Consider the following 27,915-nt stretch of genomic DNA (forward strand, 5'->3'; position numbering starts at 1 on the left):
CTCTTCTTTTCTTTTCTCTTTATATTTTTCTTTTTATGCTAAGACCTTTATTGTACAGGTTATCACTGAAGACCGTTATCTAACCCTTGACAAAGTTCAATTTGAAATGCTTGGAACTGCAAAAAAGGTTTATGTTTTTATGCAGAGTGTACTATGGTGCTATATTTGAATTTCTTTGGGACACAACTAACTTCAAAAAAGTAAAATAAAATAAGGTGTCTGACTCTCTTGATGACACAATAATTCTACATGGGGGTGGGGATAAGAAGCTGATTGAAGAAAGATGTGCAGAGGTATGTGTGGGGCATGTGGGCCTGATAACCTCGACCCATCGTGTAGCAGGCCTAAGGCCCACGGCCACGCCGAGGAATACTGACTATTCAAGGCTAAATTGGGGAAAGCCTCTTTTCCCAATCCACGCCGAGGACCTCCTCGTCCTCGGCCTGACAAGGATGATTTTTGACAAAGACCAGACCCAAAGTAGGCTGTTACCCTCGTATTTAATGCATTCACCTAACCCAAAAAAAAAAAAAAAAAAAAAAAAAAACTATGCATATTATAAGTGTGTGTGTGTGTGCGCGCGAGCGCACATTAGAAACTAATTCTGGGGTAAAAGATTGCATAACCTCTCCCCCAATAAGAATGGCAAGATCATCTAAGTTTGCTCTTTTATTTTCCCCAAAACCAGGAGCTTTGATTGCACAAACCTAAACACATGAAATTACACTTTTAAATTATGAAAGTTGACACTACAACAAGCAGAATTAATGTCAAAACATCTTGATAATGAAGAAATTAAATTACAATTGATGTAATACCAGACCTTACATATATGTATAGGCGCTCATCAGACTGAGTTGCAAGTTAATACCTGTTCATAAAATATTTAAAAAGGTATCATTTGATAGAAGTCTGGCATTGCTTTTAAGATCAAAGCCAGCAGCGGCGTCACGGCAAGATGGGTGTCGCGTGGTAGGTGTGGGTGTCGCGTGGGTTTGCGAGATGGATCTTGCTGCTCTAGCGTGGTGGCGGTGTCATGGCGTGGTCAGTAGCAAGATTTCAAGCTCTCACCTCACGTTTTGGCAGCTTCACTCACGGCGTGGGCAGCGGCAAAGTCTCTCTCACTCTGAGTCTCTCGCCTCTCATTGTCTTTTTTTTCAGCCTTAGGTTTTCTTTTCTTTTTTTCTTTTGATTTTCCGTTTGGACTTTGGAGGGGAGACTGGAGTATTCAGTCGATTGCTAGGTTTACATTTTTGGACCAAACTTCTTTTTTTTCTTTTTTTTTTCTTTTTTACATGTGACCTGGCCGGGTGGGTTAATGGTTTACAATTTCAGAGGGGGCTCAAGCTTTTTGTAAGGGGGCTCAAGTCCTTTTTTTTTTTTTTAGGCCAGAGGGGCCGGGCCCCCACCTGTGTCTATCCCTCACCTTGCGAAACCAATAGGAAAACAAAAACAAAACAAGATTAATAACAATTCAACAATACAAAAGCCAAACGGCAAAAAACCCAAATGTAAAACTAAAGAATAAGAATGAAATATACTGAGATTTTAGTGACAAGAAACGGTGGAGACTTCGAACAAAAGGGCAGAGAAAGAGAGGAAAATCGATGGCTGTTATAACCGAAATTGAAGGAAAGAAGATTTGGGATGAACTAGGGTTTTTCTTAGGCGTAGGATCTTGTGGGCTTTTCAGCTTATGGACCGAAAATTGAAAATTCAAAAAAATAAAATTGCAGGGGTGAAGGATTCGAACCAGAGTTGCTCTGCAAAAAATATACTGACTTGCCACCATGCTAATTCGAACAAAGTATAGAGATGAAAATTGACCTTTTAACAGCCAATTATGTTCAAATTACACATTCCAATATTTTATAAAAATAAATACCAAATGGCTTTAGAATGACGATTGACGAGTTTGTATAAATTTTGCGAAACCCTAAGAGAGAGAGAGAGAGAGAGAGAGAGAGAGGGAGAGATAAGTGCTTTGTGGAATCGATAAGTCTTCAACAATGAAAACATTTCATTGCTATTAGGGCTCTCTCAGACTTAGCTAGTGGAGGCTCTACTGACTTAAATGAGGCTCACACTTATCATTGTGGTCGATATGCTAAACTCTCAATGACAAAATTATTTTGATAATTTTTTTAAAAAGGACTGGGTTGTTCATTTTTGGTAAAATCGATCAATTGTGCTTAATTGTTTTTAGTTTTCTATTGGTAATTTTTGTTATTATGGAAATTTTTTGGGATGTTTATTTCTTTGTTTTGGATGGGTCTAAATATAATAATAATTTTATGAAACAAAACTGCATAGACACTTTAGTTGGGGTAGTTATACTTATGTCGAACACAATCATTTGACACTTCCGCACACATGGATCTAATGAAAATGCCTAAAAAATATATAACCTGGTGTAGTAGCCTTGATTGATGACTATTTCATACTGGATCTGTAGTTTTAATTCAAATGTTTACTGAAAATTTTAAAATTGTCAACAATCTTTGTATTGGATTTTTTGCATAACTTGCTAATTATATAGTCACCTTATTTCCAACCTTAGACACCACAATAAACACACAATTATGATTAAGTTGCAGATGTTGCATAAGAACAATTAGAGAGCACATAAGGTTATACATCTTCGGTTTTATAGTATATATTGATGATGCATAGAAAATCAATAAACTGAATGCTTCGGGCTTCAATGGGCTTGAGATTTCTTGGAAGGCCTGAAAAGAAAGAAGCACAATATCAAAGGTGACCAGGGTGAACTGGCTAAAAACCCTCCGATACTTAAGTTAGTTTTCTCTCTTGAACTTAGGAATTCGAACTCTATAAATGGTGAAAAACTTACTTTGATTTCATATGGCTGAGTGCTTTTATAGTGAGTTTTGGAGTGGTTACTTGTTTAGTAACTTCCTTAACGTGGATGGAAGTTAGAAGATTCAGACTTAACTTTTACAACTGCCATCAAAAGTTAAGAACTTAGTGAGCAGTTAGAGCGATGAATAAGAATTTTGTTCTTACTTCAGAATAGCAGAACGTGGTCCAAATCATAAGCTTTTGGATATAGATTTACTCCAAAAATTTCTAAGTGTTTAGCGGTCGTCCAGGTGACTCCATGTTGGATGACCTTTATGGTCTTGAACGACACTATGGGCGAATTAGAGATAGTCTAATTTTTTGTTCACCATCATATATCATCAAGAAAATGACCTCAACTATGTTATTTTATAGGGAGGTATGCCCCTGAATGTGATGGAAACTACCAAGGGAGATACGTAGGAAGTTAATTGGGATATTCAAATATTTGAGGAAGAAACCAAGATAATTCCAGCTGATTTTTTTTTTTTTTTTTTGGTGAACAAGAGTAATTATTGTGGTTGAGCTAATTTCATGGGATGCTTTTTTTCTTTTTTTGGCTTTCGATTTTAGATCTAAATTTTTTTAATAACTTTAAAAAAATTACTATTGTGATGAGCGGCTATTAGTAAGTAAAAAAGTGGCCTCAGTGATAAGCCTAAATGTAAAATTATGGTCAGATGTGAGAGAAGAATTGTCACATGTGATGTTATGTGATGTTAGAACTGCAAAATGTGAAGATGGAACCGTTAAGTGTGAGAAAATAGTAAAGGAACTACCCAATGTGAAAAAAGAATTGTCACATATAATATGAGAACTGCACAATGTGAGGATGGAACCAACAAATGAAAAATAAAGGAACCACCAAATGTGACAAAAAAATGTTATATGTGATGTCAGAACTGCACAATATGATGATGGAATCATCAAATGTGAGAAAAAAAGTAAAGAAACCACCAAATGTGATAAAATAACTGTCACATGTGATGTTGGAACTGTACAATGTAAGGCTAGAACTGTCAAGTGTGAGAAAAAGTAAGGGAACCGCCCAATGTGACAAAAGAACTGTCATATGTGATGTTGGAACCACACAATGTGAGGATGGAACCGTCAAATGTGAGAAAAAAAAGTAAAAGAACCAACAAATATGAGGAAAAAAATTGTCACATGTGATGTTGGGATTACATAATGTGATGATGGAACCGTCAAATGCGGGAAAAAAGTAAGAGAACCACTAAATGTGAGAAAACAACTGTCATATGAAAAAAAAAAAAAAAAAAAAAGAACCACCAAATGTGTCAAAAGAATTGACATATGTGATGTTGAAATTGCATAATGTGAGGATGAAACCGTCAAATGTGAGAAAAAAAGTAAGGGAACCACCAAATGTGAGAATTGTCACATGTGATATTGGAACTGCACAATGTGAGGATAGAACCGTCAAATGTGATAAAAAAAGTAAGGGAACCACTAAATGTGAGAAAAGAACTGTCACATGTGAGAAAAGAACTATCACATGTGACAAAAATAGAACAAATGCGATGTTGGTACTGTTTAATATAAAAATGGAACCATCAAATTTGAGAAAAAAAAAAGAATCATTATATGTGACAAAAGAATTGTCAAATATGATATTGGAACTATACAATGTAATAACGGAACCATCAAATGTGAGAAAAAAATAAGGGAACCACCAAATGTAAGAAAAGAACTGTCAAATGTGATGTTAAAATTGCACAATGTGAGGATGAAACCGTCAAATGTGAGAAAAAAATAAGAGAACTATCAAATGTGACAAAAGAATTGTCACATGTAATGTTGGAACTACACAATGCGAGGATGAAATCGTTAAATGCTAGAAAAAAAGTAAGGGAACCACCAAATGTGAGGAAAGAACTGTCACATTAATGTTAAAATTGCAAAATGTGAGGATGAAACCGTCAAGTGTGAGAAAAAAGTAAGGGAACCTCTTAATGTGACAAAAGAACTGTCACATGTGATGTTGGAACTACACAATGTGAGGATGAAATCATCAAATGTGAAAAAAAAAAGGTAAGGGAACCACCAAATGTGACAAAAGAACTGTCACATGTAATGTTGGAATTGCACAATGTGAGGATGAAACTGTCAAATGTGAGAAAAAAATAAGGGAACCACCAAATGTGAGAAAAGAACTGTGATATGTGATATGTGATATTAGAACTATATAATGTGAAAATGAAACTGTCAACTGTGAGAAAAAAATAAGGGAGCCACCCAAAGTGAGAAAAGAACCGTCACATGTAATGTTGGAATTGCACAACATGAGGATGAAACCTTTTTCCTTCTCAAAAAAAAAAAAAAAAGGATGAAACCTTTAAATGTGAGAAAAAAATAAAGGAACCACCGAATGTGATAAAAGAATTGACACAGGTGATGTTGAAACTGTACAATGTGAGTATGGAACCATCAAATGTGAGAAAAAAAGTAAGGGAACTACCAAATGTTAGAAAAGAACTGTCACATGTGATGTTGGAACTGCACAATGTAAGCATGAAACCGTCAAATGTGAGAAAAAAGTAAAGAAACCATCCAGTGTGACAAAAAAATTGTCACATGTGATGTTGGAACTCCACAATGTAAGGATGAAACTGTCAAATGTGAAAAAAAAAGTAAGGGAACCACCAAATGTGACAAAAGAACTGTCACATGTGATGTTGGAACTACACAATGTGAGGATAGAACTATCAAATGTGAGAAAAAAATAAGGGAACCACCAAATGTGAGAAAAGAACTGTCACATGTGATGTTAAATTGTACAATGTGAGGATAAAACCGTCAAATGTGAGAAAAAAGTAAGGGAACCACCCAATGTGAAAAAAGAACTGTCTTATGTAATGTTGGAACCGCACAATGTGAGGATGGAACCGTCAAATGTGAGAAAAAAAAAAGTAAATGAACCACTAAATGTGAGAAAAAAAACTGTCACATATGATATTAGAACTACACAATGTGAGGATGGAATCGTCAAATGTGAGAAAAAAGTAAAAGAACCATCAAATGTGAGAAAAGAACTGTCACATGTGACGTTGAAACTGCACAATGTTAGGATGGAACTGTCAAGTGTAAGAAAAAAGTAAAGAAACCACCCAATGTGACAAAAAAACTGTCATATGTGATATTGGAACCGCACAATGTAGGGATGGAACCGTCCAATGTGAGAAAAAAAATTAAGGGAATCACTAAATGTGAGAAAAAAACTATCACATGTGATGTTGGAACTGCATAATGTGAGAATGGAACCATCAAATGTAAAAAAAAAAGAGTAAGGGAACCACCAAATGTGAGAAAAGAATTGTCTTATGTGATGTTAGAATGACACAATGTGAGGATGAAACTATCAAATATGAGAAAAAAAAAGTAAGGGAACCACCAAATGTGAGAAAAAAACTGTTACATGTGATGTTGAAACTGCAAAATGTGATGATGGAACCGTCAAATGTGAGAAAAAAGTAAGGGAACCACCAAATATGAGAAAAGAATTATTACATGTGATGTTGGAACTGTACCATGTGAGGATGAAATCATTAAATGTGAGAAAAAAGTAAGGAAACCACCAAATGTGAGAAAAGAACTATCACATGTGATGTTGGAACTGTACAATGTGAGGATGAAACTATTAAATGTGAGAAAAGAGTAAGGAAACCACCAAATATGAGAAAAAAAACTATCACATGTGATGTTGGAAGTGCACAATGTGAGGATGAAACTATTAAATGTGAGAAAAAAAGTAACTTGGTGTAGCAGGTTACCTACTAGTGGGTACCGTACCTCCCTTTTTTAGGGGGACCGGAGAATTACTCTTGAAAAATAACATAACAATTTTCAATTTGAAGGGATCCAACCCAAGGACCAAATTTCCAAAAGATTTGTTTGAACTCACAAAAATAAGGAAAGTGAGATTTTCATTCAAAAAGCATTTAAATGTATCATGACTTTCATACTATGGTGACTTATAGGATAAGAATCTGTAAGCTACAAACTCAGTAATAATAATCAAAATTGGTGTCATAAGCTTTCCAATGATACATGATTTGAGCAGGAAAAAAAATAAATAAATAAAAATAAAGGAAACGGAGAATCAAAAGGCCGAAACTAGACAAATGGCCTGTTTAATAGTAACTTTTAAGTATTATTGTTTAAAATGATGCAAAAATTGTGATTTAAACAGTGTTGTGAAAATACATATTTAAAGTACTCACATTGCAAAAAATGTGTTTAGTACCATGCTTTAAACGACATATTTTAAAATGTTGTTTTGTATGTATTTATATATATTTTTTTTTTAAAAGTGGTAACTTACTGACATGTATAATTATTTTATTAATATTTATTAGAGAAGAGAAGGAACGTGAAAGAGAATAGAGGAAAAGAAAGAAAGAAAAAAAATGAGGCGTGCATGAGAGAGAGAGAGAGAGAGAGAGAGTTGTAATTATGTTAGGTCTTATCAAGTGGGTTCCATAGTTTTCTAAATATTTACAAAAGTGTCATTGAGTAATGTTATTTGAAAACTAAAAATTGGTATGAGAAATTTTTTAAATTCAGTGTTTAAACACTTTAAAATAAAAAACATAACTTAAACACTCCTAAATGAAATTCCTTACTAAACACGTTGTTTTTAGGCTCACAATTTTCAGTATTTAAATACTAAAAATTGTTATTTGAACTACTTTACCAAACAGGCCATATATCTCATGAGACAAGCTAACATGGGGTGCCAATTTCCATAAGCCATCAACTTCATGCATGAGGTTTTGTGTCATTGGAAATTATACTTCATGAACTTTCTAATGACACCAATAACCTGCAAAATGAAGTTCAAGTATGCAACGATTATATGTCTAGAGGATACAAGCATATCAAGAGTTTTAACTTCAGTAAGTCATAACTTTATGCATAGATTTCTAAATCACTCAATTTTAGCATCATTAGAAAGAATTCTTCATGAAATTTCTAATGACAAAAGTAACACAGAAAATGGAGATTCGGAAGATTTCCAAAAAAAAAATTTCGAAGTTGATTGCACAAATGGAGGTCATAACACAAGAAAGGGAAACATGATATCAAATGGTTTGTGGTGTAGTGAGGATTTGAATTGAGATCCATTATCTAATACTAAACCAAAAATAAAATTATATATATATAAATTATTTCTCTCTTCTATGTGTTCTTATATTTATTTTGGGATAAGATGAGTTTCAGAATTAGGAAAAGATACAAGTCCATAGAAGAAAGCTCTAAATTTTTCTGTCTAAAACTTTGCTCTGTAAGACTGGGTTTGATTGTCTTCAAGGCTTCACGTTGTATTTATAATTCTAGAAATGTTCTCGAATGTGGTGAAAGTCGAATGTCCTTTTGTTTGATAGTGGAGATAATGGAATGTTAGTATAAGAGCCTGCTTTCCTCTTCTTCTTCTTTTTTTTTTTTTTTTCCATACAATTACTTTTAAAAGAACACTCACATCAAATTATTTATTATACATTTTATTTTATTATAATATTAATTTTTCTTAATTTTTTAATTGTTTATCTTTCTTCACATATAACAACCATCATTTACTCTTTTCTTTCATTATTGGAATATGTAAAATATGAATAAAAAAGTATATGTAAAATAAAGTGTTAGTGTAAATTTATACAAATACGTGACAACTTTGCAAATTTATATATTTTTAACTTGACTAATGTAGGTAATTTTGGGATTTTTTTTTTTTTTTTGATAAGAGGTAATTTTGAGACTTAAATATGTAAAATTGAGCACTTTTTCTATTTTATATTATCCAATGCAAATGCTCTTGTAGAAAGATTGAATGTAATGTTATAATTCATGGCAATCTTTGGCTGAAGCTTGTGGCTATTAGATGATTCGTTGTTGTTGTTATTTATTATTTAAAAAATATATATATTTCTTATTTAAAACTTATAATACTTTTCCTAAAATAAAATTATTTTAATAATAGTTACATACTCATATTAAGAATAACATTTTATTCACAAATAAAAGGACCACATTGACAATAAACGCAAATTTTGAAGATGAAATTAACAAAATTTTTAGAATTTAATCACGAAAATTAAAATTAACCCAAATTTAAAGGCAAAAATTTAACTTTTCAAAAAGATTTTCAATTTTCATTATAAAAAAAAAAAAGAGAGAGAAAAAAAAAAAACATTTTTAAAATTGCTCTTGTTTTGAAAGATAAGTAAACCAAACAAGCCCTAGGGTTTAATAACGTTAAACCCTGAATAGCTCAACGAAACTTTGAAGCTCTCAGATATTATTGTTGCAATGGAATCCTCGTCAGGGTTAGGAGAAGAAGAACAAGGAGAACCGATATTCAATGATTTTCATCAAGAGGCACCATCATCACCATCACCATCGGCATCATCATCTTCATCTTACAGTCACAAATTGGTGCCCTGGTTGAGCTGGGACGAATGGCTCTTCGTCAAGGACTGTCTCTTCTCAAATTCCCCAGACTCCGTAGCCACCGCTTTCCGAAGAGTATGAACCTTCTAATTCCGTCTCTAGTTAATTTGAATTTCCAGCGGAATTCACAGTTTCTCAGGGAATATATTTCCCATGGAAAATAATAGAATTTGAGGAATATATAGGGGAAGTAAGAATGTATGTAGGTAATTTAACGGAGAGGATAGTTCTCAATGCTATGATTTTGTTATCATTGTTTTAGAGCAAAGGGTTTTTTTGAGCTATTTATTTATATGGTAGTGTGTGTGTATTTTGGTATTTAGTTAAACAACAAAAGTTGGAGGTAAGAGCTGTTATCAATGGAGTCATTCCTGGTGTCGAGGTTGGTGCTATACTGAAATGATTTTAGAGGTTTGCTACTTTGTTTGTTTCAACTGTCACCAAACAAAGAAACAGTTCGAAATTGCAAACGCACGAGTTTGATGTATTAAAAAATGAAATGAATTAGTTTCATGTCTGCTTAGCCCGTCAGGGGTGGGGATAGTTGCCCATAGGTTTAACTCGCTAGAGGCAAGTCCAAAAGGATCTTCTTTAGAAAGGTTCCCTATGTTCATTGGAAATACTCATAATGATAAAGAGATTCATGAAGTCTCTATTCCTTAGTAATTTAAGCACAAAGATCTATGAACTAGCTGACATCCTGTTTTGAGAAATAAAAACACTTCATCACTTCATAGCATTGGAGCTAAGATTTGAATGATTTAAGTTGGTGGGATTTCCATGGTTTTTTTAATTTTAATTTTCTTGCAAACCAAAGAAAGGATCTGTGTTTATATGTTTGAATTCTTTTTTATTTTTGGGGGTTTCAGATATCGGCATGGCGTAGTAGAGGATGTCTTCCAGTGGCAATTGAAGTCACAGCTTCAATTATTGAAATTCAGCAAAAGGACCCTCACTTTAGGTAACCTTTTTACAACACAGTTTTAAAATCTTAGGTCTTCTCTGAATTTTACTTTAATATCTGTTGTGCTTCATTTGGAAGTGTTCCTTTTTTTATTTATTTACTTATTTCAAAGGAAACTCAAATGCTCTGGAATCTTAGCTTTTCAACACTTGATGAAAATTTTAATGGGCCAGAAATTGAAAGTAAAGTTAGAGAACTTTGTAGATAGAAAATAGGAACACTTCAATGCAGAATAGTTGATAAGTGAGCGAGCAAACCGGTGCTGTTTTGGTTGTACATTAATGTCTTTGTGCTTCTTTTTCACAGTTTTGCTTTTCTAAGATATTATGTTTCATATATGTCAATATGTTATGGCCACAAATTAGTTAATATGATATATCTTTTCTATGTTTTTGGTTGATTGTAGAGAGAACCAATCAAATGGTGCTTCTGATAACTTTAGAGTGGACCAAACTAGTTATGTGCAACTTTCAGAGGACATGTTGGCCATGTTGTATTGCATGGCAATCATAAGGTAACATTCCTTTTATTATTTCATGTATTCCTTCTTTCCTTTTCTGGGTGATGGGATAGAAGATGATTATTTGTGGGGTGACAATTGATGATAGCCACTGGTATCTATCTTTAATTTAATATTATTTGTGCTATTCTTAAATTATAAAAAAAATGCTATTTGTGCTATGCTATTCTTTGCACACCTTTTGAACTTTTTAACAATTTTTATTACTTAGTAAAAAATTGTGATATTCTATATAAGTTGTAGCCAGTAGGAATATACCTTTTGCATTGAATTCAATTGTCCTTGGAAAAGAACATACTATTTGTATTTTAATGGTCAATGCAACCAGTGTTTGAATACAATTGTAAAACCTAATATATTGTACCTAAGTTTTACCTGTTTTAAAACATTACAAATAGAAACTTGTACCAGTCCAAAAGTACATACCTTGGGTGAAACAAGTGAAATCGATCGAAATGGCCAGTATAGGCTGAAACATTACAGTATTTAAACTGGTATGTTTCAAAAAATTTTGATATTCTATATACATTGTAGCCAGTAGGAATATACCTTTTGCATTTAATTCAATTAGTCCTTGGAAAAGAACATACTATTTGTGTTTTAATGGTCAATGCAACTAGGTGTTTGAATACAATTGTGAAACCTAATGTACTTACCTAAGTTTTAGCTGTTTTAAAACATTACAAATAGAAACTTGTACCAGTCCAAAAGTACATACTTGAGTGAAACAAGTGAAATCGATCGAAATGGCCGGTATAGGCTGAAACATTACAGTATTTAAACTGGTATGTTTCAAAAGGCTAAAGTATACCAGTTTGGTAACCAGTATGAAATTTTCCAGCTGTACCGACTGGTACGGTACAGTACAATTTTTATAACTTTGTTCACAATTCATTGTCTCAATCCACTTGGCTACATCTGCCCTATACTCTATGTAGTACAAGTTAAGATTTTAATTTCTACTTTTCATTGATTGATTGAATTATTTGTTTGAGTGGAAGCTTACATGCTTGTTTTGTGTGGGGACAATCTAAGTGCTACATAAATGAACAATATGTTCACATATTAGACTTGTTTTTGAAGGCTTGTGAATGGTGTTGTGGAGAAGACACGTAAGAAAACTGAGGTTTCTCTTGCTGTGGCTGCTGATGCAATTGGTATTCCACGTATGCTGATTGATATTCGTCATGGTAAGCAACTTCAACTATTTAAAAATCTTCCTTTTCTAATTTTTTGTGATGGTTAAGCCCTCAGATTAGTCCACAGTGTATGCTACCTACCCATCTCCACCCTAATTATATGGGACAGAACACTCAAAGCTAGGGACACAATGTGATGCACTGGACTGTGAGGCCTATAAGGCTATAAATTTCCATGTCAATTTTTTTCTAATAATTCTTGGTTTGAATTGTATTGAGAATTTTTTTTAATTGACATAATTGTAGAGGGATCTCACCGTGAACTTCCAGCTCTTCAGATAGTACGTAGTGCCTCACTTAAGGTGTGTTTCATTCTTGATATTTCTGTTCATTTGTCTGAGCCATCTCTTTCTTCTGAATCTTCTTATTATTACTCTAGTAATTAGCATTTGTACATGAGAGAGCTACCGTCTTCCCAGGATTTGCTTGGTTTTTGACAGGACTATAACTTTAAATGTAGGTAACACAATGACTGTATGGTTTTTGTGCAGGAAAAGGTATTTTAGTTTAGATGTCCACATCCCAATAAAATTTTAAAAGTGGCTTCTATTTGCATTATTAGGAAGGCTTGTTCTAAAAAATGGATGTGAGGCAAAACATTACTAAATTTCTGTTGTGCAAGTATCCCATTATGTAACTTTCTACTGATACTAATATCATGAAAGTTTTCATCACTAACAAGTAACAACATGAAAATATTCCTGGTTCTATCTCCTATTGTAACAAGGTTAGTGAAAACCTATACTGGTTTTGGAAGCTGCCAGTTTTACATAACATTTTGAGACTTGCAACTAGAACTTCATTTACTTTATGCCAGATTAAAGTCTGAAATTGGTTAGAATAGAAAATCATGCTATATGGTTTTTTTATTTATTTAAAATTTGTAAAAGAAAGATTTTATCAATAAAGAAAATGCCAAAATGGGGCAAGTCCCAAGTACACAGGAAGTATACTATGGGACACTCTAATGGTGTGTTTGGATGGCTGGATTTGGGCACATGGATATGGATTTGGGTGATTAAAATCCAAATACCTTGTTTGGATAGTTTACAAAGGGTCAAGGATTTGGATTTGACAAATCTGTCAAGGATTTTAAACCTTAAAATCCTTGAATTTGAAATAACTTCTAAACCCATAGAATTTTAGAAATTCATATGACATACTTCAATATTTATGAATTTGGAATTAAAGCATTTCCAATCCATCACTTTAAAATTCAAATCCAATTTTTTTTTTTGGTTGTACATGAGTAGGAAAAAAACTTTAAAAATTATCTAAAAAAATGCTCTCTTTCTCTGGAGGCCCGGCTACCTCAAACTAGTCAGAAATCTTATTTTGCTTAGTTCTTTGGATCAATATGGGTGGTTTTAGAAGTTTTTTTATTGAATCTAAGCTGTTTCAGTTGGTGGTTGAGGAAGGTGGGAATTTTTTCTCCCTTAAGATTTTTGAACGGGGAAAATATTACATGCAATCGGTTTTTATGGGTAAGAGTGCAACATGTTGGTTAATGACGAGCCTGGAACACACCGTGATGGGGGTTAATCCGAAGCAATTCTTCACGTTCAGGGAAGGTGGTACTGCTTACACGTTGCAACGGGGGTCCAACTCGTTTGGGCAGTATTTATCAGTGACAGAACTTAAGGTAGGTGGGTTGCGGAGAACTATCATTATCCCTGCCGGAAAGTTTCAACAAGGATGGAAAACCTTTGGGATTGAATTGAGAAGAAGACTGGAACCTTCACAATATGCGTTGGGTGGTCTGAAGTTTGTACCGTATCAGTCTAAGCAAGTACCCAAGTATCATGTTGCCAGGTCCTTTGTGGAAGCTGTCAAAGCTCCAATGCAGGCAAGGTTGAAGCCTGCTCAGCAGCCCTTCATTAAGGAAAAGGCCAAGGATGGTGTAGTGGAGAAGATAATGGAGCTTCCAAGAGACAGTGACACACAGGCCGGAAGTTTTCTCCCAGCAGCCATGGGTGATGGTGAGGTTGGTGAAGGTGCTATTAATGGTAAGAATATTTTTGAGGCAAAAATCTCGGAAGGAAATAATATCAGTTTTCCTTTCAAGTTCAATTCAAATTCAAATATTGTTGAGTTTGGAAAGGTGCTTGATTCTAGGAAATCACGTTGGTTAGGGAGAGGGTTAATTGTGGATGTGAATGAGTTTGGAAAGAGGCGGGTATCTTGGGAAGGTGTTAAGAGAGGTAAGCAAGCTGGCAAAGGGGTAGCAACGTGGAGTATTAAAGATCAGAATACTAAACTTGGGTTGGGCCCATCAAATCAGAATGCCCAAGGTTCTCAGTTGGGTAGTAAAAATACTGTGTTGGGCCTGGGTTTGTCAAGCCCATCTCCTTTTGAGGCTGGCGAAAGCTCCTTTAGTGGCCCACCTGTTCTGGAACCTTCTGATCAGTGTTGTCCCTCCATCCCGAGCCTAGGTAAGTGTGATTCGAACGATAAGAAGAAACACGAGAGCTTAGCTATCTCGCTTGAGTCTTCAGTGGAGCCGGTGATGTTGTCAAAGGTGCCTAAGGCCACGAGCTCCTCCCTAGCAGTGCCGGAAGTGGCCGTCGAGGGTGGGCACAACCCGAGTCGAGCTGCTCAGTCTTCTCCCATGCCGACTGGTCTAACAACGGTGACCCAGGCTTCCCACGAGCTGGCTGGAGCTCCGTTGGGGCCTATTATGCTGCTGGTGGTGTCCTCTGCCATAGTGTCATCCATTACGGTGTCGGAAGCGACAGGTGCTGCTGGTTTCGGTGGTCTAAGTAGTCAGAATCAGAGCTCCACCTTGCCAGTCAAGCCAGTGGGGGAGTATTTGACATCTCAGGTGGCAACAGAAGGTGTGGATGTGGATTTTGTGGGGTTGGAAGGATTGGCCACTACTACTAATGATTCTGAACTTGAGGGAGTTCATCTACCTGGCCTCACTATTAGGGAATTGGTTGGAGACTTGGATAAGTCTTGGGGTAACTCTAAAGACTGGATGCTGCAATTGCGAGATGGGCGGCAGTTAGTGCTTCCACTGTCACTCTATCGCTCTCCAGATAGCATGTCGATCTGCTCAAGTATAGAGGAAGAGTGTGTACCAGGTAGTGCAGCTATTGCTATTGAAGGGCAGAGGACTAGTTGGGCAGATGAGGGTGTGGGGTTAGTGGAGTCTTTGTATGCGGTGCCTGAATCAAAGAATATGATGGGGGAATTTGATGGAAGGTTGATGTCTTGGGAGAGATGTGGTGAGCCATTAATAGTGGTACCTTTGGCCACTGAAGGCCCTTTGGAGTCGGTGTCTAGTCCGGTAAAGGAGATTGGGTGTAAGGAGAGTGTTGATAACTCTCAGCTATCACAGTGGGTAACCAATAGGATTAAGGCCTTTAAGAAATCTGTGGGCACTTCTTTGGAAGGTTTTGAAGAGCAAATTACAGGGTTGTTATTAGCTTTAGAGGCCAGAAAAAAAGATAAAAATAAACATGTGGTGGGTGAGAAGATGAAATTGGTCAAGTCAGGCCAGAAAGGTCAGCGGGAGTTGAAAAATCTGTTGTCATCCTTGAATGTTGAGTATGGTTCAAATAAATCAAGGAGTGAAAGTATGGAACGGGCTGTTGTGTCTCATCAATGAGTTTGAAGATTATTTCTTGGAATGTAAGAGGGTTGAATGAGCAGGATAAAAGGTTTAGGGTTAGAAATTTGATTAGGAACTGGGGGCCTGATGTGGTTTGTCTTCAAGAAATCAAAATGGAGCTGATAAATAGGGTGGTGATTCGTAGCTTGTGGGGTGGCCAACATGTTGATTGGTCTTATTTAGGTTCTTGTGGTGCTTCCGGAGGGGTGTTATTGATGTGGGACACACGAGTTGTGAATAAGATGGAGGAAGCAGTGGGGAGATTTTCGGTTTCTTGTAAATTTACAAGTGTGTTAGATCAGTTTGTATGGGCGTTTACTGGGGTTTATGGTCCTAATGTGCACCGAGATAGGAGGTTTTTATGGGAGGAACTTTGTGGTTTGAGCAGCTGGTGGAGTGTTCCTTGGTGTGTGGGTGGTGATTTTAATGTGGTTAGGTTCCCTTCTGAACGATTGGGGTCTAATGCTTTCACTACTGCTATGCGGGAGTTTTCCAATTTTATTTCTGAACAGGGCCTCATTGATCTGCCATTGCAAGGGGGGACTTTCACTTGGTCAAATTCTAGAGAAGTTACTTCGAAGGCTAGGCTGGACAGATTCTTGTTTTCTGCAGATTGGGAGGATAAGTTTCCAACAGTTTCTCAAAGACGGTTGTCTAGGTTGTGTTCAGATCATTTTCCAATTGTTCTTGAGGGTGGATCTTTTCAGAGAGGGAGTAGGCCATTTAGATTTGAAAATATGTGGCTTAAGGATGAGGGTTTTGTTGATAGGGTTCGGTCTTGGTGGGAATCCTATCAGGTTCAAGGTGCACCGAGCTTTGTTTTAGCTAATAAATTAAAGCTCTTAAAAAATGATTTGAAGAGATGGAATGTGGAGGTGTTTGGTCATGTTGAAGTCCGGATTAAAAAATTGTGGAAGGACCTAAGTGTTCTTGAGAATTTGGAGGATAGTCAGGGTCTATCAGCGGAGGAAACGGTAGAAGTGGGAAGAATTCGTGAGGAGTTAGAAAAAGCTACTCTGTTGGAAGAAATTTGTTGGAGGCAGAAATCTAGAGTTCTCTGTGTTAGGGAAGGAGATAGGAATACTAAATTTTTCCACCGTTTAGCTAACTCTCATAGGAGGGCTAATTCTATTGATAGGCTTATGGTGGATGGGGAGTTGTCTTCGGATCCGGCAGCTATAGCAGATCATATATCTCAGTTTTATAGGCAGCTTTATTTTGAGAATGTGGCCCACAGACCTGTCTTAGATGATGTGGAATTCTCTAGTATCTCGGTGGAAGATGCAAGTTGGCTAGATAGGCCTTTTGAGGAGGAAGAGGTGTTTGGGGTGCTCAATGATCTTAATGGTGATAAGGCGCCTGGCCCGGATGGCTTTTCTATGGCATTTTTCCAATCTTGCTGGTGTGTTTTGAAAACAGAAATTATGGCGGTATTCCACAATTTTCATACTCAGGCAGTGTTTGAGAAGAGTCTTAATGCTTCGTTCCTTGCCCTTATTCCCAAGAAAGTGGATGCTGTGGAGGTAAGGGATTTTCGGCCTATTAGCTTAGTTGGTGGGATTTATAAGCTTATCTCTAAGGTGTTAGCAAATCGGCTCCGTAGGGTGGCACATGGGCTTATTTCGGATTCACAAAATGCCTTTGTGAAGGGTAGACAAATTTTGGATTCCGTCTTGATTGCTTCTGAATGTATTGATAGTAGATTGAAGTCAGGAGTTCCAGGTGTGTTGTGTAAATTGGATGTGGAAAAGGCGTATGATCATGTGAGCTGGGATTTTTTATTGTATATGCTTCAGCGTTGTGGGTTCTCAGAGAAATGGAGAAAATGGATTAGGTATTGCATTTCAACTGTAAAGTTTTCCATTCTGATTAATGGTAGTCCATCGGATTTCTTTGGAAGTTCTAGGGGGCTTCGGCAAGGAGATCCATTATCTCCTCTATTGTTTGATATTGTGATGGAAGCATTAAGTCGTTTGTTGGATGTGGCTGCTTCCGCTGGGCAATTCTCAGGATTTTCTGTGGGTAGTACAGCTGACTCAGCAGTGATGGTGTCTCACCTTTTATTTGCAGATGATACTTTGATTTTTTGTGATGCTGATCCTTCTCAGATTGCTAATTTGAAGGCGGTTCTTGCTAGATTTGAGAGGGTGTCAGGGCTTCATATTAATTTGGGGAAATCTGAGTTGGTTCCTGTTGGTGGGGTGCATAATTTGGAGGATTTGGTGGGTCTGTTGGGGTGTGGGCAGTCTTCTTTGCCTTTGAAGTATTTGGGCCTTCCATTAGGCGCTAAGTTTAAGGATTTAACTATTTGGAATCCTATCCTAGAGAGAATGGAGAGGAGATTAGCAGGTTGGAAGAGACTTTATTTATCTAAAGGGGGTAAAGTGACACTTATTAAAAGCTCTCTCTCGTCCTTACCTACTTACTTCCTTTCTCTTTTTCCTTTACCGGGTAAGGTGGCTAAGCGTATGGAGAAATTACAGAGAGATTTCCTGTGGAATGGGATTGGTGGTGAACCTAAAATTCATCTAGTTAAATGGGCCAAGATTTGTAAGCCGGTGCAGGTTGGGGGGTTGGGTATAAGACGTTTGGGAAGCTTTAATTCTGCCTTGCTAGGAAAATGGTTGTGGAGGTATGGCATGGAGACTGATACTTTATGGAGGAGGGTTATAGAGGTAAAATATGGGAATATTTGGGGAGGTTGGTGTACGAAAAAGGTGACAAGTCCTTATGGGGTCAGCCTGTGGAGATACATTAGAAGTGGCTGGTTGAACTTCTCTAAGCTCCTTGTTTATGATGTGGGGGATGGTACTAGAGTGAAATTTTGGAAGCATGTGTGGTGTGGGGAGTGTACTCTCCAAGAGGCTTTTCCAGAACTTTATTGTCTTAGTAGGTCAAAGGATTCCTCGGTGGCTGAAGTTATGGGTGGGTCTGCTGGGAGATTTCACTGGAATGTGCAATTTCGTCGTCCACCACAAGATTGGGAAGAAGATGTCTTTGATCAGTTTATGAGGTTGGTCTATTCTTCGACAGTACGGGGTTTTGGCCCCGATAAAGTTTGTTGGAAGCCTGCAAGGAATAGAGGTTTTGAGGTTAGAGGATATTATAGTTCCTTCTACCCCCCTGCTTCTGTTTCATTCCCTTGGAAAATGATATGGCGATCGAAGGTTCCTCCAAGGGTGGCTTTCTTTTCTTGGTCTGCTGCCTTAGGTAAGATTTTAACTACTGACAACCTTCGCAAAAGACGTGTGATAGTGCTTGACTGGTGCTATATGTGTAAAAGATGTGGGGAGTCGGTAGATCATCTTCTTCTTCATTGCCCCGTAGCTTGGGAGTTGTGGTCTTTGGTTTTCTCCTTGTTTGGTATCCAATGGGTTATGCCTCATCATGTTCTTGAGTTGTTTGAGGCTTGGCAAGGAAAATTTGCACGACATCGTCATATTGATGTTTGGAGATTAGTGCCTCATTGCTTGATTTGGTGCATTTGGCGTGAAAGGAATGCTAGAAGCTTTGAGGGTAGTGAAAGATCTTTGCTAGAGATTAAGTCTTTTTTCTTGCACACTCTCTTTGATTGGAGTGTGGTCTTTTCTCATTTTTCTTGTTCTTCTTTTTCTATTTTTCTTGACCGTTGTACTTTTGTTTTATGATTTGTGCCCCCATAGTACATCTCCAATGTACTCGGTTTGGCACTTTTTCTATTATTAATAATATTCTTTCGTTACTTATCAAAAAAAAAAAATTCAAATCCAAATTCAAATTCAAGTATCCAAACGCAACCTAAAGGAAAAATAAAGAAAAAAGAATCCAGGAAATTCAACCAAGATACAAACTGTCCAAAAGAGAGAAGATCCAAATTAAAGGCAAAAAACGTTGAAATAGCTTGTTCCCACTATCTGCGACTTAAGATGGACCGCCGAACTTTCTTTGTCTTTGACATCAAACAAGAGGGAATAGCTCCTCAGATTTTCAACCGTGCCTTTTTAACACATAAACCTGCCCAGCTGGATAGTAGATCTAACACTCTCCTAGGCATCACCCAACTCATTCCTACAAGGCGCAATATAAAATCCCACAACTCTCTAGCTACACTACAATGTTGGAATAGGTGGTCTATATTTTCCAATCAGACTTGCACATGCGACTTCAATCTGTAATAATAATATTTCTTTTTCTCAAATTGTCTGTTGTTAAGATTTTTCCCTTCACTATAGTCCACATTAAAAAACTGACACGAGGAGTTTTGATGTGCCAAACAGTTCTTCAAGGGAAATGCCAATTCCCCACTCTAAAAGAAAATCTCAAAGCTTTATAATAATATTCCTGAAATTGATGTACCTTAAAAGTATACAAATCCTTCAAGAAAGTGTCCATGGATTCTAATTTCTAGCCCTCAATCACCTGAATGAATTGGGGCTTCCAGTTCCAGTGAATACACCCAGTTGACACATCCAAATAATCAGCCACCTTTACCTCTGTGTTCCTTTAGTTCCTTGCAATTGGGAAAAGTTCCCCGTTTCAATCCTTGAAAGCCTTGTCTCCCCACCAATGGTCATACCAAAACCGAAGCATGACTGGTTTTGCTAATTCTATGGTAAAGATCCCCAAAGATATTTGCAATCTGATTAAATGAAGTCATTGAGGCTGTTCTGCAACAGAGATAATATTCCCCAAAGAAACTGAACAAGGAAAAGAAACAGAGGCCTTCTTTATTTACAAGCTCAGGTACAATAAAGAAAGGGAAGCCTCTGTTTGTTAAACCTGCTTGCTAATTCACCCATACACAAATATATACATGTATCTACTAAGTTTTCATTTGAGATTGATCATCTTTAAAATTCTTGTTGTTGTCCACTTTGAAGCTGAAGAATGGGATATCAGTGAAATCTCAAACCAGCCTTGATGTGGACTTTATGCCAATAACAAAAAGAAAGAAAGAAATGAAGATAATGAAAAAGAAGATTATGAAGGTTCTGTCGATTAATGGTAGANTAGCAACCTCAACTATAGACTTCGGGGGGTTTGGATTCCGCGTTTGCGTTTCAGCAAACGCGTTTCCTCCCCTTTTTTTTTTTTTTTTTTTTTTGCCGCATTTTTTTACTTTTGGGAGACAAAAAATCTGTGCATGAACAGTGCGTGCACTGTTTACGCACTGTTTATATACTGTTCATGTAATAAAAAATATTAAAAATGGGTCCCACGGTACTATTTACACATTTAAAAATTATTTTGCTACAGTGTTTTCAGTTTTCAGTTTTCAGTTTTCAGTTTCAACAACAATAAGTTCAATCCAAACACACCCTTCATATCATATTGATACTCTAACTGACTGAGTGTATCATTAAGGTTTTGGTTAATGAAGTTTAAGTTATTTTCTTGGTTAGAAGATAAGGATGAAGTGACAGTTGACAACTTTGCTTTGGTTTGAGGTAACAAAGTGCATAAAAAATAAGTGTTTTGGATTTATCTCACTCACTTCTTCATGCCAACCTCATAATTTCACATTTTTTCATTATATTGAATTAAATTTTCATAGGGCGTCCCAAAAAAAAAAACTATTAACTAAAACAATGACTCATAGAATAGAATAGAAGCATGGCTTACTTAAGAAAAAGAATTTTCCCAAATCTAGCAACCAACTTTGGCTTGACATCTTTCAAGTCCAACTTTTCATTCTTGACATTCTCGAAAGAAGAAAGCAAGTCTGACACAACATTTTCTGCTATATACACCCATGGACTACTCACTTGCTCAACTAACCAAAACCAACAAACCCATTATTAATAATTGGTTACAAACACAAAATCTATGCAGAAAAATAGTAACATTTACCTGGATGATTGTTGTTGTTCTTGAACAAAACTAGTGGATTTGTTCCTGTTGTTCTCCCAAAAAGTTGCAAGGGAACTGGGGTAACAAGTACAGAAGATGGAAACTGGTGATTGTGATCCAAACCAACAGGAAACCATGTGGAAATAGCCTGCTCTGCATAATTATAAACGATCTTTCCACTTCTTTGTGAAAAGGGTTTGGTGGCAACCTCAAATTAAGATTTCTCCTAAATTGAGGAACAAGGGATTGTGGAATTGGTGAGGGTCTATTATGCCTATCACTGCTACCAGCTTGGTATGAGTGACGCTTGTGTGGTGGAATGTAAGCCATCAATACCTATGAACTTCTAATAGTACTACTACTGCTACAAACAAATGATCACTTCAATATTAGTATAATTCATACTTCTCTTCTATATGGTGAAGATTGATATAAGCCATGGAGATAAACTTGTTTGTTAAGTTCCACTTTTTTTTTTTTTCCTTAAACTTAATTAAGCATGGAATTCAACTTATTTCTTAAGTTCCCAAATTTTGTTTTCTAACCTTTTATCCAAAGAAAATATTTTGTTATGATCATTCATGGCGAATTTAGCCAATCAAAGATTGGCTTGCAGTTCAAGTATAAAGTACATACTACATAGTGGTGAACAAGTACATGAACTTCTCCATTAAGGGGTTGTTTGAGTTAAAAATAGATTCTTACATGCGAGTGCTCTAGTCACATGAAACTTGACTTCCTCTTTCATCACATGAATTGGAAATTTCTCAGAGAATAGAAAATGTGAACCAATATATACATATATATATATATATATATATATATATTTGAGGCATTACATATGGGATGAATGGATACATTTGGGCCATGTGTACCACAATGAAAATATTGGGGGTAGGGGGCATGGCAAAAAGATAATTCAACTCTATTTTCAAGCTTTATCAAGCCCATTATTTTTATCTTGCTCTTCTTTTATTTATTTATTATTATTATTATTTTAATAAATAAACTCACACAAGATACAAAGACGAGAATTTTTGAAAGGCATTCAAATTATAATATGGTACACTTTTATTTTTTATTTTTGGAGAAAGAATAGGGTACACACTTTTTTTTTTTTTTTGAAGAAATATATGGTACACACTTAAAAGGCCTTATTGAGCCTTATTAATATACGAGTTGGTGGTTTGTAATATTATGAACAGACTAAATTACATCTTCCAAGGTCATGTCAATACCAATAAATAAAGCAATCTATTGAAAAGAGTTTTTTTTTTTTTTTTTTTTTATTTATTACAAATTTAAAAACCAAATGTACGCTTTTCATACGAAGTAGTACACGCCATAGTAGTAGACAACTTTTTAGAAAAAGAAAAAGGTCTTAATTATTGGGCTGTTTTTTCGAGAGAAATGCTATGTTCACAATATTTTCACAATATTTTAACAATAAGTTTGAAGTGGTAGGTTGTTATTGATCATTACAAGTGAACAAAAAAGTAATTTAAATTGTAGATATAAATTAGAACTAATAACAACATATGTCCTATGATTTGCTGTAAAAGTACTTATAAAAAAAGGATTTGCAGTAAAAGTGTTGTGAAAATGTTGTTAACGTAGAATTTCTCTTCTTTTAACCCCAAAACATACTCTACATAAATAATGACTTTTGGGTTTTATTTTTATTTTAATTTAATTTAATTTTTTTATTTTAAGAATAATTTTTATTGCATGAACTAAGCTTGTTTATTAAATATAAGTTTTTTTGTTTTTAAGAGAGATTTTGAATCTATAACGTCAAAGCTCATGATGTCTTTTTAATTAAGCCTAAATATTAAACTTAATTATTTAATAAATAAAAAAATACAAGAAGTTTTTTTTTTTTTTTTTAATGGTGTCAAATGCTTGTAATTTTATTTACACAGTCACTCCACAATTTTGGTTTGGGTGTCTACTCAGCCACTCTTTCCATAGCAGGTTTGAAAAGTCAATCTTGCTTTACCAAGTCCCACTCGTTCTTCACTGTTGTTTGATGGATAGTTTATGATCTTTCTGGTTACATCCGTTGATTAATAGTACCCATATTTTCTACAATTGAATGGAGCCTTTACCTGATGAGATCCTTACCCATATTTTCGTTTTTCTACTTATGAAATCCATGGTTATCTGTACCTCCGTTTCAAAAACTTGGAAATCCTTAATCCTAAACCCAACTTTCATTTACATCCATATCCACCACTCCTACACCAACCCACCATAACCTCCTCCTCCTCAGGCTCTGTCCACAAGATGATAGTTTCAAAGAATTCTACGCATTGCATAACGAAGAAGATGATGATTCTACCCAACACACCAAGTTTGATTTCCCTGAGCCCCATGATGGACATTCCTTTGTAATAGGTACTTGTAATGGCCTGGTCTGCCATTACAAGAGGATGAGGATCCTGACCTTACTCTTGTCGAGGTTTACCCACTTGCCAAAAATGAATGGATAATGTTGAGAAAGCCTTGTCCCATAACACCCCTAAACAATACAAAGGCCAATAGGTTTTAGGAGAAATCATGAGATTGTGTTTGAAATGAATGGCAGGGAAATGGATGGTGGCCAAGAAATAAAGGATCTTGGGATTGTTGGATATAAGCATACTGTTGCTAATTCTTATGTTGAGAATCTAGTTTTACTTGACAAAGCAGCCAATGGTGCAGTTGCATACTGAGAAAGATAAGTAAGATGCATGAAATAGGGAAATTTCTATCAATGATGAGTCCAAATTCACTATTACAGTCACATTTGGATGCTTTGGTTTGAACCTTTCAAGCCTATGAAAATTTAGGGTTTTTTTTTTTTTTTTCTGGAACAATACTGAATTAGCTTAGTTGCTCACTTGAGACTTGCTGGCCAAAAAATAAGTTACTTCCATTCCTAAATGCCTTTGGATTGGATTTGTGGAAGAAAATAATTTATAGTTGTTGGTCAAAGAGTTTTTCCAATATATTATAAAATCAGACATTTTAATTTCGTTTCTTTTTGTATTATTTGAATACTTGAATCAGTGGGGATGATAGGGGCACAACTTAAATATTGTTGGGATATTAGATGTAGCTTCTGGTGAAACTACTTTATCCTTCTTCTTTTTTCTCATTTTTTGGGTGTGTGTGTGTTTTTTTTCCCCAGAAATGAGCATTCTGTTCTGCAGGATAATCTGTACTGATGAATTTCACACTTGATGCAACTGAGTACATATGTAAGTCTTTTCTTTGGTATTTGATTTCCTTATTTTGTAGACTTTAGAATGAATCTCTATACCAAATAACAAAGGTTCTAACAGTGTCTGCAACCATTAACAAGTGTCTGCAACCATGAATAAGTCTTCTATCCCTTTGAAAGCTATAGCTCTGTAGCCATTTCATGTTTCACCAACATGCATATCTTCTGTAATTAAATTAATAGGATTATCTCCAATTTTGTTATGATGACAGTAATCTTCTTTGGTTCTTTGCCACCCTCTTACTAATTTCACTTTGAGTTGCTGATTATCTCCAATGTACATGTCTTTAACTGTCTTATACATAAAAATTACTGGGGAGAAGAGGTCACTTTTAGCATTTCCTTTCTCCTTTCGTTAATTTTGCACCTGTTGTAACCAATGATTAAGTTAAAATATCAATTACATACTTAGCATACAGAAAATATCCGGTACTTATAATTTGTGTATTAATGCTCCCTCCCTATTGAAAATACTAATGCATCTACTTGAACAGTTCAAGCAATCCATGTTATTTCGACTATGACTTTTCGGTTCACTGCATTTAAAAATATATATATATATATATATATATATTTTATGCCATTCCCAAATGTCTTTCTGTTAAATTACACTTCAAAATTTCTTATTAAAGTTACTAGGCCACGGTGGCACAGCTTAGGCACCAGTTTCAAGTGGGAAGACTTGCCATACAAGGACTGTGGTTTCACTGTCAGGTTTGATTTTTTCCTTAAATCTGCACAATCATTCTTAGGATGTTCACTGAAGGGATTTTCACAATGAGTTGCAGCCCATGATGGATCCATGCAAGTATTGTCCGCTTAATACAGAAACCTTCAGCTGATATTTTTGCAGGTTCTGCAGTTCTTAACCTCTTGGAGATCCAGGTAAAACCTTATGTCTGAGTTACTCATCTGTTTAAATAATAAAATTGCTCTTTAGATGGCCTTTTCTCTCTGTAGTTAAACTTTTGAATTTGTCTATACAGTTTATGAAAGATGTAATTAGTGTTCCCAGTTATGTATATACTTAAACTCCAATCATGTCCCTACTTCTACATTTAAATGTGCATAAAATGCAATGTATATAATGTAACTAATGTGATGAAAAAGGCAGTTACTGGTAATATGAAAGTAAATATTGTTTGACCTTGACAAGGGACAAATATATTGGGTTAAAAATGGGAATGTTGACTGTTATCACAACAAGAAGGGAGTATATTTTTTTCTTAGTTCTTAAAATTGCTTTTCCTACATCCAGCCTAGGCCACTGCTGGTGATAATGAAGTGAGGTAATTGCTTTAAAGATGATGCAGTTTCATATCCATAGCAATGCATATCTTGACAGTTAGGAAAGGTATGATTTAAAATGCTGTTAAATTTTTTTTCTTTAAATTTTAGCATCAATGAGGTCATCCCTGATTGCCTTTGACAGCCTCTATCTAATAATATAATAGAATCTAATTATTAGCTTAATTGATCACAAACATGCACTTAGGTACCTTGTTAATATTATTTTGAAAATGAGTTAAGAACACACATACAGAAACAAATTAATTTTAGTGTTGTGTCTTATTTTCTCATTATCTGGTCATGCTAGTATGTGTCTTCAGTGTCATACCCGTGGCCCTTGTTCTTTTTCTTGCTACCTAAACTCAAAGTTTAAACATAAAGTCTCAAGATATTTGCTCAAAAATTAATTTGGATTATGTATTTTGATTAAGTTGATTTTAGTTTTTAGCAGTCAATGGCTAGGGAATTTTAGATTTTTTTTGGCTTTTCTTTGGGAACTTGCAGCTTTCAGCATTCTGGACTTTTGCTTTCTGCATTATGATTTATGATTCCATCTAATTCTTTTTCTTGATCAAACAGAAATCAAACAAAATTGTGGGTGGGTCTATGAAGGAGTGATTAATGATTGATATGATGAATTTTTTATTGCAGGATCTTTCAAAAAGGTTTATTTCCAAGGCCAACAGGTTTTAGGGGAAATCGTGAGATTGTCTTTTAAATGAATGGTAGGGATACGGGTGGTAGCCACCTTGTGTTGCAGAATCTTGAGACCCAAAAGGTAAAGGATTTGGGATAGTTGAATATAAGCATACTGTTGCTAATTCTTATGTTGAGAGTCTAGTTTTACTTGACAAAGCAGCCAATGGTGCAGTTGCATACTGAGAAAGATAAGTAAGATGGATTTCATGCATATATATTTATTTATTTTTAAGGTTTTTGTCAATTTCTAGTTGCACTATGGCTTTTTCGTTGTGGTAAACTAACAAGTTTTGTAGCTAGTGGAAAATTGCTTATTTTCAATTGATGTCTACTAACATGCTAGGGAACCAAAGAGGACTCTTTACAGTATACAGTTCTACTTATCTGCCTACATGCTGATGACTTCATTTGTTTGCACACTTGATTAATGTCATATTTTTCTGTGGAAAATAATTAACAATGCTTTTCCTGTGAAGTCAGAACTAATTAAAAGAAATGTTTTTGTTTCTGATTCATGTTTGATGTGTGGTGAATATGAGCAAATTGTGGATCAGATGTTTCTTTCTTGTCCAATTGCTAGAGCAATTTGGTTTGCTTCAGTGTGTGGCATTAGAATGGATTCTTATCAACCCCAATCAGAGAGAGTGTGATTAGAATGATGGTTGTATGTTCTCTCTGAAAATAAATCTCATAATGCAGTTATTGTGGCTATGGTAGTGGGTATTTTATGATTTATATGGTTTTTAGGATTTAGCAGTTATTAGTGAAAGAGATTTTAGCAATTTTGGACAGTGTGTAGGATGGCAAGTAGTTTTATTATCTGGCAGGTGTCTATATTCTGAAAGGAAAAAGTTTGGTGGATGTGCTTTTGGATGCAGGGTCAGGTCTTGGAATAAGCAGATTATGGATTACTACAGTAGATCTGTGTTATTTAAAAGAGAAGCAACTTTCATTTCACTTTGGGAAGCGGAGATGGCAGTCAAGAGAAAGGGGTTCATAGAGTCATTGTGGATGGAGAATAAAAATTTCTTGCAAAAGCTTCTCAAAGATGATTGCATATGTTGGAGATTGGAACCTGTTTTTGAAGATAAAAGGGTATTAAGGAAGGATTTTGGTAATTTACTTAAATATGTAGATAGAGAGTATTGGAATGGATGGTTAAATTAGCTTCAAATGGTAAACCCCCCCCCCCCCCCCCCCCCCCCC

General features: G+C 35.6%; 1 protein-coding gene and 2 long non-coding RNA genes across 5 annotated transcripts in view; all 3 read left to right on the forward strand.

The window, feature by feature from the left end:
- The window catches only part of LOC136070144 (uncharacterized), a 5,082-nt gene extending 4,780 nt beyond the window's left edge, over positions 1-302 (forward strand). The window contains exons 3-4 of the long non-coding RNA XR_010631385.1: positions 59-127; positions 216-302. This is a non-coding gene — a long non-coding RNA (uncharacterized LOC136070144). The remainder of the gene's footprint in view (positions 1-58; positions 128-215) is intronic.
- Positions 303-9,126: 8,824 nt separating this feature from the next.
- LOC112012976 (uncharacterized) lies at positions 9,127-12,414 on the forward strand. The gene is made up of 5 exons (XM_065779590.1): positions 9,127-9,405; positions 10,200-10,291; positions 10,701-10,808; positions 11,898-12,004; positions 12,260-12,414. Exons 1-5 carry the CDS (start codon positions 9,190-9,192, stop codon positions 12,397-12,399), a joined length of 663 nt encoding a protein of 220 aa, XP_065635662.1. The 5' UTR covers positions 9,127-9,189; the 3' UTR covers positions 12,400-12,414.
- Positions 12,415-23,318: 10,904 nt separating this feature from the next.
- LOC136070148 (uncharacterized) lies at positions 23,319-27,895 on the forward strand. Of its 3 annotated transcripts, XR_010631394.1 has the most exons (6): positions 23,319-24,697; positions 25,353-25,434; positions 25,509-25,605; positions 25,979-26,074; positions 26,662-26,788; positions 27,588-27,895. It is a non-coding gene; the product is annotated as an uncharacterized LOC136070148 (long non-coding RNA). The 3 variants fall into 3 exon arrangements; XR_010631393.1 differs by having other exon boundaries at positions 23,320-25,434; XR_010631395.1 differs by lacking the exon at positions 25,979-26,074 and having other exon boundaries at positions 23,321-25,434.
- The last annotated feature ends 20 nt before the right edge of the window (positions 27,896-27,915 follow it).

The sequence above is a fragment of the Quercus suber genome, unplaced genomic scaffold, assembly GCF_002906115.3.
Source record: "Quercus suber isolate HL8 unplaced genomic scaffold, Cork oak 2.0 scaffold_214, whole genome shotgun sequence".
NCBI classification, from domain to species: Eukaryota; Viridiplantae; Streptophyta; class Magnoliopsida; order Fagales; family Fagaceae; genus Quercus; species Quercus suber.

Coding starts and splice junctions, on each gene's coding strand:
- LOC112012976 (XM_065779590.1), top strand. CDS start 9,190: ATGGAATCCTCGTCAGGGTTAGGAGAAGAAGAACAAGGAGAACCGATA. Junction 10,292..10,700: donor CAAAAGGACCCTCACTTTAG/GTAACCTTTTTA, acceptor GGTTGATTGTAG/AGAGAACCAATCAAATGGTG. Junction 10,809..11,897: donor TATTGCATGGCAATCATAAG/GTAACATTCCTT, acceptor TTGTTTTTGAAG/GCTTGTGAATGGTGTTGTGG.